At 42.8% G+C, this 17,317-nt stretch overlaps 1 protein-coding gene across 1 annotated transcript in view; it reads right to left on the bottom strand.

Moving 5' to 3' along the window:
- Nucleotides 1-2,695: 2,695 nt before the first annotated feature.
- The window catches only part of C2CD2 (C2 calcium dependent domain containing 2), a 55,355-nt gene continuing 40,733 nt past the window's right edge, over nucleotides 2,696-17,317 (bottom strand). Inside the window, exons 12-14 of the mRNA XM_074969595.1 lie at nucleotides 14,973-15,100; nucleotides 13,406-13,718; nucleotides 2,696-7,730 (exon numbers count right to left, since the gene is read on the bottom strand). Of these exons, the coding sequence (XP_074825696.1) occupies nucleotides 7,504-7,730; nucleotides 13,406-13,718; nucleotides 14,973-15,100 (668 nt within the window). The 3' untranslated portion in view covers nucleotides 2,696-7,503. The remainder of the gene's footprint in view (nucleotides 7,731-13,405; nucleotides 13,719-14,972; nucleotides 15,101-17,317) is intronic.

Genomic DNA, 17,317 nt, shown 5'->3' with positions numbered 1-17,317 from the left:
CCGGCCGCCCGCTGGCAAAGCACCATGGGAGCCGTAGTTCGCGGGAGGGGCGCCTACTCTCCCGCTGCGCCGCGCGGGGCTGTGGGGGCGGGGCTGTTGCCCGCCAGCGCTGTTGCAATCGCGTCCCGGGGTCCGCGGTGCAGGGCGCTGTGCGCCCGGCCGGGTCGCCTGACAGAGCTCAGCCACCACCCCTGCAAGCTCGCCGGCAGCCCAGGGCGGTGGGGCGCGCCCGCCCGCCACCCCCCCCACTTTAAGGGACGCTCCGTTATTTCATTGCTTTGTAGCTGGCTTGGCAGCTCTCCCCGTGCGTGCGCAGCGACTCCCCTTATTCTTGCCCCCGCGCTCGCTGCACAAGTGGGGATCCTGTGCAGCCCCCCGCGCCCCGGGCAGCCCAGCCAGGGCTCAACCCAAGGTGCTGTAGGCTGCCGCCGGCCGGCCCTGCTCTGCCCCTCGCACTAACAGCCACCTGCTCCAGCGCTCAGAGCTGTGGAAACGGTGCCGTTAGGTCGCCTAATCCCCCGCTATCGGCACACCTTAGGCCACAGAAGACTTCTGCCCTTGCTTAACAGCTGTATTTGGGCATAAGCTTTCCTGGGCTAGAACCCACTTCATCGGATGCAGCCGCTGAAGTGGGTTCTAGCTCAGGAAAGCTTATGCCCAAATACATCTGTTAGTATTTAAGGTGCCACCGGACTCCTTGTTGTTTTTGTGATACGGGGGGCTGGCCAGGGGCATGGCATGGGCAGTCCTGCTCCGCCCAGCCCAGTGCAAGGGCACTATTTACAAACCAGCAGTTGACAGACACACAATGGCCCGCCCGGCCCTGTGCTGCCAGCGTGCCCCTTCCCTTTGGGGTTAGGCCCATGCCATGCCCCAGCGTGCCCTCCCCCCACCCGCTATGTCCAGCACACCCTCAGACCCTGCCACAAATGCACTGCGCCCTGCACACCACCACCCCTGGCCAGCGCCCCCCTGCCTACAGCCCCACCACAACTGCCCAGCACCCCACGTGGAACCTCCACTCCCTAGTGCCCCAACACACACACAGCTCTTCCCCACCCCCTCACAGCCCAGCACCCCCAGAGACCCACTCCCCCATGCCCTGCCTTCCAGCTGCACTCACTGGCCCCGCTGGGGCGTGACTGTGTTGGCCAGGCTGAGCCGCCAGCGCACCCAGGGCTGGTCCCGGGGCGGGGAATCGCACTGGCCCCTCAGGAGTGGCCTGATCAGCCAGGCCAGGGCCTGCCCCAGCCAGGCTCCCTGAGGACCCATTTGCCTGGTGGGGCGCAGCCAAGCCTACCAGTCCCCTCCCCCACAACTGGCCAGGCTTCTGCTCCAGGGAGACAGGTGGGGCCGCATAGATAATGGGAAGAAGAGACTGCCTGGAGCTGGAGATGCACGGGGGTCCGGCCCGGAGGCAGAGAGGAGCTGGCAGGTGGGACCAGGGGGTGGAGAGGAACCCTTGGCTGACCGGCAGGCAGGCCGAGAGGAGCAAGTGGTGGGCAGGGGAGGGAGAGCCAGCGGGCTGGTGGCGGCTCAGTGCAAGTGGAGCAGGCTGGGGCCTCTTCTGAGTATGGGCCTGGCTCCATGGCACCATTGTAAACCCAGTACTGACTTACCTGAACATGCTTAACCCTGATGTGAAACTGGATGCGCTGGCTTTTTAGAACAGTCATCAAGACACACTTCCCCATTTCAGCAAAGTGACATGGTGAACTCTGAGTGTACCCCCTGGGTGTCTTGACACAGGGTGCTTATTTTCAAGGTTGGACTACCTCCAGGACAGCAAGAGGCTCAACAGGAGTGAGGATGCTTTGAAGAAAATTATGTAAGTGTACGCAAATCAGGATTTCTGGAAAAACTATTTGCACCAAGTGAGACAAAAATATCTTTGTACATAAAAAATGTTTCAATTATACTGTAGTAAAATGTGTATATTATGAATGTGTTCCCCCACCCCACCCCTATTTTTCTATTTTTTAAAACCTCAATTTCATCCCACTTTTAATGTTTGGAAAATGAATATGGAAAAATTCCAGGATTTTTTTTTCCCCCTCCACACACAAATAAAAATTAACACACACAGAACACTCAGTATCCTTTAGGCAAATAGCTCCATTCAGTTCATCTAAACACCACTGCATCTTGACATCCAATACTGCTCTACTACTACATATACATAATCCTGCCTCAGTGCAGGGGGCTGCACTACATTATCTGCCAAGCCCTACTTTTGTAGGATTCCACACAAGATGACATCTGGACATTCTGTTCTGCTAAAGGACTTTTTCTGACAAAAAGTGGTGAAGTGATAGTTGGCTTTGGGATATAACAAATTGTCCATTAAGAGCTGGGCATGTTTATAAACCCGGACAAACAATGCAAACATCAAATCTTAGGCTCAAAGTATTCATTTGTCCCTCAGTCCCCTCCAATAGGCTTCCTCCCAGCACAGTTTTAGAATGCATCCCAATAGCACAGCAAGGGATCCTTCCTAGATGGGCTCAGGCACAATAAGAACGGAGCAACACAGGGTCAGGCACAGCTAGGAGGAGCTTGCTGCTAAAAAAAAAACAGGTAAAGAGGCCCTGAAAACATGGAGTCTTGTTATTAATGCAGATGAGCACACAAGCAATGTGGTACACCTGGAAGACCAAGGCATATATGACAGGATACTACACAGAGACAATCAGTGTTTATTGTTTTATGTACAGCAGTAGTTCTTTCTTTTTAAAAAAAGAAGACATCCTCTTTTCATGCTTATTAGTGATAGTCTAATAAATCTGTACAGCACAGTCCTCTTAATTACACCAAGTTATTTTAGTGTACAAATTATAAAAAAGTTATCACAGCTGAGTGCTAAGAGTAAATGTTTCACCCTGTTTGGAATATGCGAGCATATTACACCCTTGGTAAACAGCTACACTTTTTATATAGGGATGTTAAATAACAAGATTGGCAAGATAACCAGTTCCATATACGCCAGCTACTTTTGCAGCTCGCTAGTAGCTTGCACAATAGCAGTATAGCTGTCCTGAGTAATACATCGCTCACCCTTAACTGAATGGTAGGAAGATTAACTGAATGTATTCAGAGTTTATTTATCATTAAGGCCCTGATTCAGCCAGGTACCTAAGCACATGCCTTACTTTAAGTACATGAATCGTCTCACTGCAGTCAATGTGGATGTCGAGTAAATGTGAGGCCATTGGTTGCTAAAAGCAGTTTAAAACAACAACTCTGCTCTTTACATCATAGCTTTTCCAGTAGGGCAGCTACATGTACACATGGACTGTACTAATAGGCACTGTTCCCTTCGAGCGATCATTTAATCCTATGCTATGGTGTACTTGGGTTTTTTATGATACCCTGCTCGCACATATCTTAACTTTCGGCTTTATATTCAATGAGACACAATCAATAAAAAAAAAGAAGTCACATTTATATGATTCCTCCTCTACCCCTCAAACCCCACAGTACTATTGCTCTAACATCTAAGGGATCACTAGAACTGAAAGGGACTATTTGGAGTGAGGGTGGGGAGTTGAAGTGCTGTCAAATGCACAAAGTATAGTTAGTTTCACTGTTTCCTTCTGCAAATTTTACATAACAATCAAGAGAAAACACATGGGGGAAAAAAAAAAACAAATAAACCAACCCCTGTATACTTTCTTTGGCTTACAGAATGCACGGATAAATAAGAATTAAAAAAACACCACAAAAAATTTCATGAATTATTTCCACAATACAGCTTTGAGATTATATGAGAGAGAGAGAAAATGAAAACATAATGCAAAGGTTTTGATGCGTGATGTGATATTCCTTCTCAAATGCTGAACTACTAAAATCATTAAGGTGTGTGTGTCTGTAAATTACAACCCCTGCCCTTCCCCAAAGTTAGGGAACCATGCTGGATCTGATATTGCAAGGTGCAGTGCTGTCCCAGTGCCCACTGATATTCTTCACAGATCGTGGCAGGAAGCATTTAGCACCTGAGAGGATTGGACCCAGTGTTAATGTTAAGTGCCGTGCCCAATCTTGCTGAACTCTGTGGCAAAACTCATGTTCACTTAAATGGGAGCAGGCTGTAGGTGAACTACTGGTATGTGCCCATCTATTCCCATAGGATTGAGTGTTGCTAGCTCTTGCAATTTTAACGGTGAGCTTTCCAATATGAGATTTTATTTAAAGCCCCAGTGCCTGGAAACAAAATTACATGAGAATCTCAGCTTTCATTTAAAAATAAGAGTAAGTTCCTAGCCCTCATGGTTGCAGAAGAAAGCTTGAAAAACATGACTAAGTTCACCTCATAATTTTGGGGGGTCTGGATCATGATTTTGAACATTTGAAATACTGAGGATTTGAACTGTCAGTTTGGGCTCACAACTAATGACTATGGCTAACATGCTCTCAATGCTATCTACAGTGATTTCTAGAAGAGGGGAAAAATGACCTAGCCACATGCGGCAAATCTTAAGTCACTATCCATCTGAACAGGGCTATTTTGGAGGGGCCCATTGAGAAGCTTTTAATTTATTGACAAAAATTAAGACCCCCTTTTATCCCAAATGTCTTTGTCCCCTCCATCTTGAGAATAGGCTACACTAGTCTCCACCTTAGTTCCCCACCACCAAAACTCAAATTTTGGCAGTCATCCAAGACTTCCATAAAAATCAAGAGTTACTGGTCTACTGGGGGTGGAGGAGAGAGCCTCCTGCTTGCATTCTGCCAAGATGAATGTAATCCCTCACACCAATTTAAAAGATGAACCACACAAGGTTTTGTACACAAAAATCCCAACTCAGTAATTTAACAGACTTTACATATTTAGTGTCAAATGTTTTGATCACAATCAGTGATTCTTTTCACTCATCAGGGCCTAATCCTGCACTTCCTAGGTTCTTGTATACTATGGTGATATGCACCTTAGGAAAACTTTAGTTTAGAAAGGCCACGACATTTAGGGTTTAATTTTGTTTTTCCTCCTTTCAGCAAACAGCATCACTAAGGGCAAGTTTACACTTAAAACGCTGCATCGATGCAGCGCTGAGTTGTGTCACTGTAGTGCTTTAAATAAAGACACTCTAAACTGACAGGAGAGAGCTCTCCCACCAGCATAATTAATCTGCCTCCCATGGGGGGCAGGAGGTAGGGTGGTATAACTACATTGCTCAAGGGTGTGGATTTTTAAACTTGAGCAATATAGTTATACCAATATAAGTCTGTAGTGTAGACCAGTTCAAAAACTTTAAATAGGGCAGGGATCTCTCTTACCTACCATTACATGCCAACACCTAACGAAATCAAGGGGAATTGTGCGTGCACCAAAGAAGTGCAGCCTCAGCCTTTTAGTGCTGATGGCATCATCTGTTGTACAGTAGATATGGAATCCTAACCTCGGTTTTTTGCAAGTTAGTAAAAAAGGAGAAACAGTTTCAGATATGTGAAAGTAGGATTCTAACCTAATCCCAAAGCCATAATGATTTCGGATTTAAAAAAGACAACGCAAAACAAAAAACCCAAAAAGCTGTAGAGTGTTGCATAGTTATATTACAAAAAACTGCAACTGCAACAAACTTAAGATTTTTTTAAAATAGTGTTTAAAAATGCCTGCAGGTATTTATAACAACAAATACAGCAAGACTGTTGACAGTACATATTTTTTGCAAAATGGTATGCATGACAGTACTGCCACAGTGCTATTACTAGGCCAAATAAAATGTATTTGGAACTAGAGACTCAGTTAAAAAGCATTTGGTGGTTCATTTATTTGGATATTTGATTTTTTGCTGAAGATTCCCCCACCCCAGTTTTATACCCTTCAGTACATCTTTGCTAAGGAATCTGGAGCCTACCAAAAGTATTGAAAGCTCTTAGTTCAATTATTCCACAGTTTCCATTTTTGGAAACTATAACTTTAAGGCTAAGGCACAATGCTGCCATCCTTACTCAGTCAAATGTCTTATTGAAGTCTTTGGGCCAAATTCACTAGTGACCGAAGCAGGCACAACTCTGTTTACTTCAATGGAATTACATCAGTTTAGATTCGTGGTGATATTGGTGCAACGCGAGTGTTTGCCTGGGTAAAGACAGCAGGATTGGGTGCTATGTTCTCAACAGGGAATGCATATATGGCAAAGGAATGTGTAAACAGGCATATATGAGAAAAATATGTTATCTGTAAAATGCATATAGATATTGAAGTTTTATTCCCCTCTTCTTAGACAGTTTAAGTGAGAACTATAGTTTTTCTTTTATCAGATTTTAAAGAAAGGAGCCAACTGCAATATATTTTAAACACACACAAAAAACCCAAACAAACCAAAAAAACTCCCTTACCATAGGACAAAACTTGTAAACTTGTAACTGAAGGAGGGGAAAGAGAAACTTTTCAAAAGTTCTGTTTTCCAGGCTACTGGTAACTGGCAAATCAGACCACGAACTAATACAAATCTAAGTAGGATTAAATGTGATCTACACAAAATGTATTGCTCCTAACTTTGCTTTTGATACGATTGCTAGTATACTGGTCTACAAAGTACTGTAGATAAGGGAGTAGAGTCCCCAACATAACTGTTGCATTAGCACTTTTAGCTTCTCATATAGTGGGGAAATAAAAGTAATAGTAAGACCTTTTAAATACTTTGTTTGCAAGTGGGAACAAAGTAAACCTAGAAAAAAAGGGGTTTTAGCATAATATATGCACAGAATTAAATATTCTAGGATACGTATTTGCATAATCATCATTATGGCTAATATCAAAGGTAAATGTATGTCTACACTGATTTAGCAGTTATTATAGCAGGATGTCTTAATCAACATTTAATTTCCTTTTCCAGAAACAAAGCAGTTTCCAAATTATAACAGGAACTAGATCAGGGTCTCTCTGCTTCCACTTTCAGCCTGTCTAGAAACGCAAGTTGAGATCTGCATTGCTACTATTGTTTCATATTACAGAAGCAAAAACCACAGTGGTAGATTACCTCTTTACAGTAGTCCAGTCATCTATCTAGAAACCAAGAAGTCATGTTGTCTAGAAGTTAAATGTAAACTATATTTAATATTCTAAACTTAAAAAAAGGTGAGCCTCCCCAGTCACACCACTTCTACAGTACAACCCATCTTCTCTACCCCCATCCCCCCAAAATAAAAATATCATCACTAGGAATGGTAGATTCAAACCTTCTGCAAATCAGGATTGAATGCAGAGTGACAACTTGGATTGGGGTGGGGAGGTGGGGAACATGCTGTCATCATACAATCAACACTATTTATGCTTAGGGGTAGGCTGGTGAGGACGGGATTCTTCTTGCTTAAAGGCTTTAAAAAAAAAAAAAAAGTGTTTTGGAAAAATAGAAGCCAAGCTTTGTCTGCTTATTCCAGAACCACTGCATTTGTGAATATCATTTTATGCATGTCACAATCTGTGTTTACATCTTCTACTATGGTTTTGTAAACAGCTGATCAATTGATGTGCAAGTATCATTCAGAGAGCATTAGGTTTTATACACATGGCTCCATGGAAGTGCAATTCAGCTTATTCTTGCTTTTGTTCTTAGAAAGAATTTTCTTGTGAAGGATGCGTGTTAGCGTTGCTCCCTTCCTTCGTGTTTCATCAGACGTTGGCTGCTGCAGGTAAACAAGGTCATTGTGTGACTGGCTCATTCCTGGATCCTTCTGATGATGCCGCCGACGGAAAAACAGCTTTGCACTTTTTTTCAAAATTCCACCTACAGAGGTGAACAAGATGGAGAATTTAGATACAAATACGCTTTTCCCGATGGATCACCATTTTATTTTGTTTTTAACATTCTATTAAAAAATAATCATCAATTTTAAGTTATGCCCTCTGAAATACTTCGTGTGAAAGACAAACTAGGAAACCAAGAATGTTCTGTACTGGAGCAAGAATATTATGAAAGTTCTCTAGGTTAGATAACATCAATGCTCTATCCAAGTTCTGTTTTGTAGCTAGTCACAATAAGTTAAGTTTGCCTGTACACGATCTGTGCTGTCAACTAGATGCTCACAACAGAATGCATCTACATTGTATGCTACTGTATTTCCAGCAACATTCAGACATATCCTCCTTCTGCCCCAAAATGGAACACTCTTGGGAAAGTCTAGCCTCTTAAGTTAGTGAAAGTAAGTGTGTGTGTTAAATTTTTTTACTTCCCCTCAACACCATGGAAATAGCACTTTTCATTCTAACCTAATCACTCAGATTCATGAGGACCTACAGCAATTAGAGATCTCTATCTATGCACAGACACTTACAGGTAATAGAAAAGCCAAGGAAGAAAATATTATCTGAAGCAATGTAGGCGTTCACTGTTATCATTAAGAGGAGTACTAAAGAGAACGTCAGTTTTCCTTCAGTCCTTGAAAAAAAGAGCGTGGTTGAAAAGGACAGAGATGCTGTTACAGAACAAGGTACAGATGAGAATTTGTTAATATTGGAGATCCTTTGAATTCTCCAACTTTTCAGGGCCAATCCACGAGTACTGTAGACTTCTCTTCCCTTCCATTTGCTTAGTTTCAGTTGCTCTCTTAAAGCCCATGATACATGCATAGCATTCACTGTGGGCTGCAACAACATTCCAGGATCTTCGAGTTCTCACATCTCATTCAGGTGGCTTTAATCCTTCCAATACACTAGGAAGTACGCATGCGGTATGGGGGAAGAGATATGCAATGAATGGGATGACATGTTCAGAAATACACACACACTCTGCCCTCCTCCCCCCAGATATCTAGTGCATGGATTGCTGCTGAAACATCAAGGAAGCTGGGGGGGAAGAGTGTATACAGCTAGTTTATGCACAAGATGAAGTTGGCATTTAAAATTCCAAGTTCAGGATCCCCACTGGCATCTGTAAAACGCTAATTTATTAAGAGCACTACCTACCATGTGCCTGTACAAGTCAGTGTGTATTATAGATGGAGCTGGTAGTGCCACCTACAGTTAAGTTGCCCAACACTTGCCATTATAAGGACCTGTTGTCAGGTGCTTATAACTTTGCGTAACTTTAGCTGACTGGGCATGGCAAATTTCCAGCAGGTGTCTGCCTCAGGCTAAATGCTTCATTTTTAAAATTTCAGCAGAAAGGATTCAGCTGTTTCAGAAAATGAGGCTAGGGAAACATACATTGTTTTTAAAGTGGGCAGAACAAACATTCTTGCAAGTGTTTGAGACACTCTAGTGCCTTCGCATTTGGCAGGGAGCCTGCTGTCAAGGATGTGCCATTTGCTGTTTCCGTGAGGGAAAAAAAAGCCCAAATCTGGACTAGTAATAAAATCTTTGAAAAAATCTCAGTTTGCACATGCTCAGACAAACTTGTTAGAATTTAGCCGCCAAAATCTTCAAAATTCCCCAAACAGGGTTTTTAAAATGAACAGACATAAGTAGTTATGTAATAAATTAATACTCCAGGATTGTATTACTAAAAGTATTTTTCATGTCATTGATTAATGCATGAAAAGGCAACTGTGTCATGTGTGTTATGCGGTCATGCCAACTACAGCCTCTCTCTCTTCAATAAATTTGCATATGCAACACAAGTCATCAGTAATCTTTTCTTTCTGTAAAAAAATGGATTGCTTTTGGGAGCCAGCAGTCCCCCACTTTTAAGAATTCTCTCTTCTGTATGTGATCCTGTTTTGTGTGTGCACATAGCCTTAACTGTGAGGCAGAAGCATGGAATTAGTCAGTGACTGATACAAAACCCTGAAGTTAAGAGGAGAGATCAGCCTACATTGGTATTAAAAGGATGGTCTAGCAATATAGATTTAAAATGACAACTTGGTTGTGTGTACAGTGGGGTGGTGGCATTTTCATCTCCTCAAGAGGGTTCATGCCGATTGGAAATTGGCAGTGAAAATGAAGAACTTGGAGGGGAGTGCAGCTTAGAACCCCAAACAGCGAGCATCAAGTAGTCATGATCTTCCTCTCTGGAGCTCACACTAGTACAAGAGAACAAAATGTGGTCTCCATTATTAGCTTGCCAGTGCTGTACCTTCATAATAGCTTGTATCCACACCACTATCTAATCTAATGAGTCTAGCTAGGTTCTTTTATTGGCACCCATCACCATCTTGATGCCATTCGCTTTGCTTTGTTATTACCTATGAATAGGTACCAAGGCAGAAACCAAGGCAGACAGGGAAACTTACATTATACTGTCCTGGAAATTGGATATGGCTACCATTATTGTCAATGGCATCTCCTGTCAAATGCATCGTATAAAGATAAACCCTAATGAAATTCAGTGCACTATCCTTACAGTTAATACCAGAATAGTTGTCCTGTACAACATTTTTCCCCACTCCCACTCAAATTGATTATTGAAGAATTGTATTTAAGTACTTTTTTTTTTTAAATTAATGAGTTTCCTATCCCATGTCTCCACACTATTCATGGCTTCGGACTAAAGCCCCTCCTTCTCCCAGTCTTCTCTATTTCACAAAAGTAGCTTTCATTTAGGAAGTGCAATATAGTTATTTAATACATGCCTCTGCTTTCACTCTGGTAAGGCTTATACTTTAATGTTCAATCTACACTTCTGGAAGCAGGAATATCTTTCTTTCAGGAGGAGCTGCTGGTGAAACAGCCAGGTTAGCTAGGCAGTAGGATGGAAGGATAAGTGACTGGAAAGAGGTGAAAGCAAATACAAAATCAGCGTGTATTCTCATGCAATCCTTTTGTTATTTCTGGCAAGAGAAAGGGAGTGGGGCACGTAGAATCCTTAGCAAGCACTCTGAAGGAGTCCAAGTCACGTTCAAGTCTTAATTTTTTGCTTGGCTCCATAAAGGCAAACAAACGTGCACTATGTATGTAATGAATAGTACGGTTTTTGAAACAATATTGCAATATTTTAAATATAAAGATATTATAGCTCAAATAATTGAGGATTGTTAGGAAAGCATAAGAAGCCCATAAACAATTTGTAACACACACACACACACACACACACTATTCATGTATGGCTATGTAATCATCTGTAGTTTGTACATGCATGTCTTTGGTAGGCTCCTAGTTACTACACGGATGAATGCCATAGAAATACCGCAAGATGTCAGGAAAATTGCAGTAATTATCCAAGTTTCCCCAATCCGTTATCTTCAATCTGGACAGAGGAGAGGGGAATCTTCCCCGCCCCAATTCAATTATTTGTAACGGTAACACACCTACAATTAGAATGACTTGCTACTACAGACTAAGCTGCTAAGAACTCTCCGCAATGCCTTCGTTTATGTAGAGAGAGGGAAAAAACCCAACCCTGACACAGGGAAGAGGATAACAGGTGAGAAAACAACAAAAGTTTTGCTTCACTTTTGCAATAAGTGTCTCTCGGTAAAGCTACATTTTCTTTAATAAAAGGTAAAACAAAAATAACTTACTGTGTAGGCAATTAATTCAGGTTGGCATAGTAGTCCTCTTAAGTTTACAAAAGGCATGAGTAAGAAAGATGAAGTCAGAAAGGTAATAAGATGTAAAAAGCAACACATGCAAGAGCAAAAATAATAATGAAAGACAGTACAAATTGTGAACCATTAACATTGTACTTGAAGGATTTTTTTTTGTTAAGTAGAACATTTGGCAAACGCTTCCCCTGCAAAACGAATGCAGATGTGAGTTTTTAAACAAACATCTTGTACTAGCGTAACTTAGCGGGGAGCTGATGAGGGAAGGAGGAAATATTCCTATCTTACTTCACAAAAGCCACGATGCTGTCAGAGAACACAACATACAAGAGCCCCACAGTTAGACTGTGAATATCTTTTTTTGGACAGGCTTTTGCGTAGAACATCCTCACACTATGTAAGAATCGGACACCGGATGTATTGTGTTTTTTTTGCACTCTTGTATTGCATCATGAACTCAGACTGTTTCTACTGAAGAGTTAGGAGATGGTGAACACAATTATTTTAAAAATAGAAGAGAGAGTAGCATTTAAGTCTGAGCAGTCAGCTGGTACAGAGAAAGAATAGAGTCTGTTTTCAATGTAACTGCATTTTTAACAGCCACCCCACCCAAACAGCTACTCAAATACAAGACTGTTTTCCAAGGTAAATTTTGAAATGAGTCCAGAGGCTTAGTGACAGTGCCACCCTGGAATCACATATTTCCTAATATTCAGGTCTCAAAATATGGGACAGTTAAGCACAGGCAAAACTATAATGCACTTCTTAATGGCCAGCTTATGGACACATTTGCCAAACTGCTCATTTACCTCAACAGCTTCAGGTAAGTGGCTAACAATAAGTGACTGCCAGGAAAGACAAGATGGGAAAAATCATGACAGAATGGGAGAAACCTCAGCACGTAAAGATCCACGGTATATTTTACGGCAGAGATTATGAATTTAAAGCACGAGAGATAAAAATTTTGTGGTGGGGTTTTCAGTACTATTCATGAAGGCCATTTTAAAAAAAAAAAGGCAGAAGAGGTCTTGAGGGGGATGGCATACATAAGAACTTTGGCAGCTACTGGACAGTGGCCCTTAGACTTGCCTCTCTCCTACACTAGTAACAGGCAAGTGGGTGAGTGGAGTCCATTGAACAGAGTGTTCTCAGCTGGTTTCTTTCAGGTTCAAAATCCCACCAGCCAAAGAACAGAAGAAGTGAGACTCAAATTTGTCTCCAAAGTTAGTTTGAGGATGGGGGGAAGAAAATCTAATGAGCCACAAGACATGCCCAGGTCATTTGCAGCCTGCAGACACACTCAGGCAAGTATCAGTTGTGATAACAAAACAATTTGTCCCTTATTTAAAGAAAACAATCACATCCTGTGTGTCACTCTCTTTTGTAAACACTTGTATTATTGAAAGAGGCAAGAGGGGAGGGGGACAAACTGTTCAATGGGTAGTTTAATATGCACAAAGAGTAAAAAGTTAATCAGACACACAAATCTCCTTTTGTGGGGAGGGGAGGAAGAAGGGGAGGGGTTGTGCACAGAGGGGATGGTGGAGGGGATTGTGGATTTGTACTGGTTTTCTCTCTTTATTTGGGCCCTCACTATTGATCTTAATTTACCAGAAAGAATTTGCATCAGTGGATTTGCAGTTTGGTCACTGATCGCCTCAGAAGCCAGATGACTGAATGGATTTGGAGCAATTTACCCTCTCTCTCCTGGAACAAGTCTTTCCATATCGTGATGGAGGGGCACAGTGTGGGGAAGCCTGTACTGTATTTTTTGTGGTTAGCTAGAGGATTTAATTCTTCAGGGTTATCAGTCAGGCATTTTTTACCAGCACCAAATCCACCTGGAAGTTTAAGAGGGGAAAAGAAGGTAAGAATAGAAAAGAATCACCTGATAGTACTGCTTGACAAAGACACTGAAGTTCAGCTATAGAAATCACTACTTCGATACAATACTAGGCAAGTGTCAAGAGAGCTCATATACCTTTAGATTTTTTCACACTCCCAGATTCCGAGACACTTAATGAACTCCCGGTCATCTCTTCACAGTCCTGGTCTAAAATTGCATTGCTGTTCCATTGTTGGCTGCTGTTATCCAAGTCCCACACATTATGGCTATTTTCCTCTAGGTCAGTTGCAGGTAGCATTTGCAAAGCAGATAGTGGTAGTTTTTTATTGGAGGGGACTTCTGTGGTAGACTCCCCCACCATGGAAGGGGCCGCCTCTTTACATGAGTCATCCATGGCTGCTGCATAGTCCATCATCAGTGCAGCTTCACTGTCCTGAGATAAGGAGGTCTGCCACAGTGAAAGAGACAAAAAAATTAAAAAAAAAAAAAAAAAAAATTAAAAAAAGACACTATTTGCTGGACAAACCAATCTCCACCACAAGGGTTTTATTCATTCTTTGCACCCTGTCTGCATTGCCCAGATACTGCCAAAAATCCACATTATTGCATATTCTCTTTGCTCCTTTTCTTAGCAGAGCACAGAGCTAAATCAAATTTGGCTTTAACAAAATGATTTGGGCTTGATTTAAAAAAAAAAAAAATTAAAAAAAATCCACTGCAGTAATCACTACTGGTCAGTAGAAGACCTTCCTTTGCAAGTAAGCATTTGTGTGGAAGGAACTAAAAAGGTATCAACTTCCAGAAAAATCTAAGCTTTAGTTAAAGAGAAAGAAAAAAAAAACCAAGGTTTTAGGACCTTATGGTGGCAAAGGAACCTTTATGAAAGTCTGCTAAATGCAAGTCTATGTAGTGCCATCATCCCCATTTTGCAGACAGTTTCAATGCTGCTGCTCCCAGCTTTCACACCAACGCAGCACAGTGCAGACAGACAAGGGTCATGTCAGCTTGCACTGCTTCTCCTCAGAATCCTTCAAGTAGCTGTGAAAAATGACAAAACAGCAGTAAATTTCACTGCCCGGCAGCTTGGAAAAGTGAGAAGCAGCAGAGGCCTTGAAGCTATTCGGTAGGGAGAATGAACAAGATGGGGGTTGGGGGAGAGCAGCCAGGTGGCTATATGAGGATAGGGAACATAAAGAGACAAAAAGCTTCTTTTCTTTTCCAGCAGCCAGAGAGAGTGGTGGGGCTTTAAAAAAAACAAAACAAAAACAAAAACAACAAACAAAAAAAAAACACGACCTCTTTTACAGGGAGCTCGGTCTGAAAGATGAAGCCCCCATGCCCAGTCTAGGGACTATAGCTTGGTAGGAATTCCAACACCATCTCTTGGACTCGCAGCTGGAATTGTCACCAGGCTGCTGAGTCTGGACAGCTCTTCCCCAACTCCAACCACAGCCCCACCTCCCAAGATAACAGCCTCTATCTAGTAAAGTTAGTCATCTGGCTAAATTGTGTCTGATTAACTCTCTACTTTTAGGCTTAACTCGCAACACTTAATTTCTGAAGCAACAAGGATATAAAACCCATCTTCTGCAAAAACTGTCAAATGGGAGAGAGTAGAGTGCGTGTTCAAGTATCATACTCAGCAAAGCAAAGCGTCTTTTCAGTGTCGCGCATTAAATACATGTGTGATTTTGAACTCTACCTTGGACACTCCTGATATGATAATGGTGCTTTTCTTTCTTGGAGATTTCAGCTTCTGCTTTGCAGACTCACTTAACTGTCGAATGGCTGCTTCAGCAACTGGATCAGTGCCATTCAACACCAGCAGCTCTGAAAAGAAAGGAAAGTGCTTTAAGATAAAAAGTATGCAAGGGTTTAAGTGCTGAGCAAAGCATAAGAGGAGGAAAAGGAAGACAGCTTGAATTTTAAACACAAAAATATACAGATCTACAGAAATCATGGAACTAAACACCACATGAACCAAGTATAAGCCAAATGATCATTTTACTATTAGTTTCCATTCCATGCCCACATCCTTCTTGTGTATCCTGGAATAGGTATATCATTCACTCTTCCAAGATTGTACATGAAGCTTCAGTCTCTCTGGGCATAGAATAATAGAATCATAGAACTGGAAGGGACCTTGATGGGTCATCTAGTCCAGTCCCCTGAGCTCATGGCAGGACTAAGTATTACCCGCTCAGTGGTCCCCAAACTTTTCACAGTTGCCCCGCCCCCACCCCCACTTGAGCCAGGGACAGGACACGGACAGGGTAAGGAGGCCAAGGCTGAGGGCAGGTTTGGGGCCAGGAACGGAGCCACAGCCAGGGGCCAAGGCTGGGGCCAGGAGTGGAAGCCACGGTTGGGCTGCAGTCGGGGGCTGTGATAAATGAAGGCGGGGGGGGGGGGAAGCTCCCTTTTATGGACACCTAGCCAGCTAGTAGCTATAAAATCCTGTTAAATAGCTGTTCTCTAATTGCTCTACCCGTAAAGTCTCACTGCTATGCATAGGTAAAAGGCAGTGAGTGGGCCAAAAGAGCAAATGGGAAGGCTAGAACATTTTAAAATTGAAAAACGACTCCCCTTTTGTCTGTCTGTGGTTGTTCTCCAGTGGAGAGGTGGACAGGTCAGCAGCTATCCTGTAAGAAGCTTGGGCCAGGTATGAAAAAAAATCATCAGTATCATATCTAGAAAGTACTCATTTAAAAACCCAGATATGTAAGTAGATCAGGAAATGTCTAGGAAGACGCAATTAGGTTTATCCCTTTTATTTCTTTATGGCTTGTGGATTCCTCTGTGCTAACCCCAAGTGCTTTTGTTTTGCTGGTAACCTTTAAGCTGGACCTCAAGAAAGCTATTCTTGGTGCTTAATACTTGTAGTGCTCTTTTAAGATCTAGCAATAGCCTGAATTACCAGATGTACTTCCTTCTTTTTTTAAAAAATAAAATAAAATTTACCTTTAAGAGCAGAATTGGATTTCTGTGTCTTAAGAGGTTGGTGCACACATTGTTTAATTAGCTGGTGGAACAGCTGATTTCCCTTGCCCCCCCTCCCCCCAGCTCTTCCCTGGGTGGGTGGGGTTTGAAAGGGTTTGAGGGTACCCCCACAGGAAGTAATTCCCAAGTGCGCCTTCCTGGGCTCTCAAAGGGGTTCTGCACTTGAGTGGTAGCAGCATCTACCAATCCCAAGGTCAGAGAAAAGCTGTAACCTTGGGAGTTTAATACAAGCCTGGAGCGGAAAAGTATTAATTTTTAGAATCCTTGCCGGCCCCCACCTTCTGTACTCGAAGTGCCAGAGTGGGGAATGAGCCTTGACAGGGGCCAAGGCTGCAGTGGGGACAGAGCAGAGCTGGGGATGGAGCAGGGCTTGGCTGTGCTCCCTCACCACCCCCCGTGGGAGCTAGCCCAGCCCCCCCCCCAAAAAAAGGTTCCTCCATGCCCCCCTGGGGGGAAGAGGAGAGAGCGCCCCACAGTTTGAGGTCCCCTGATCTATACCATCCCTAACAGGTGTTTGCCTAACCTGGTCTCAAAAATCTCCAGTGATGGAGATTCCACAATCTCCTGAGGCAATCTATTCCAGTGCTTAACCATCCTGACAATTAGGAAGCTTTTCCTAATGTCCAACCTAAACCGCCCTTACTGCAATTTAAGCCCATTGCTTCTTGTCCTATCTCCAGCAGTTAAGGAGAACAATTTTTCCTCCCTCCTCCTTGTAACAACCGTTTATGTACTTGAAAACTTATGTCCCTTCTGTCTTCTATTCTCCGCACTAAACAAACCCAATTTTTTCAATGTTTTCTAGACATTTAATCATTTCTTTGCGCCTTTCTGGACTTTCTCCAATTTGTCCACATCTTTCCTGAAATGTGGCTCCCAGAACTGGACACAATACTCTAGTTGAGGCCTAATCAGCGTGGAATAGAGCGGAAAAATTACTTCTCATGTCTTGCTTACAAGACTCCTGCTAATACATCCCAGAACGATGTTTGCTTTATTTGCAACAGTGTTACATTGTTCACTCATTTAGCTTGTGATCCACTCTGACCC

Source organism: Natator depressus, chromosome 1 (assembly GCF_965152275.1).
Source record: "Natator depressus isolate rNatDep1 chromosome 1, rNatDep2.hap1, whole genome shotgun sequence".
Taxonomy (NCBI): Eukaryota; Metazoa; Chordata; order Testudines; family Cheloniidae; genus Natator; species Natator depressus.
Note: the sequence above shows the minus strand (reverse complement) of the source record. Positions and strands in the feature narration are given on the sequence as shown.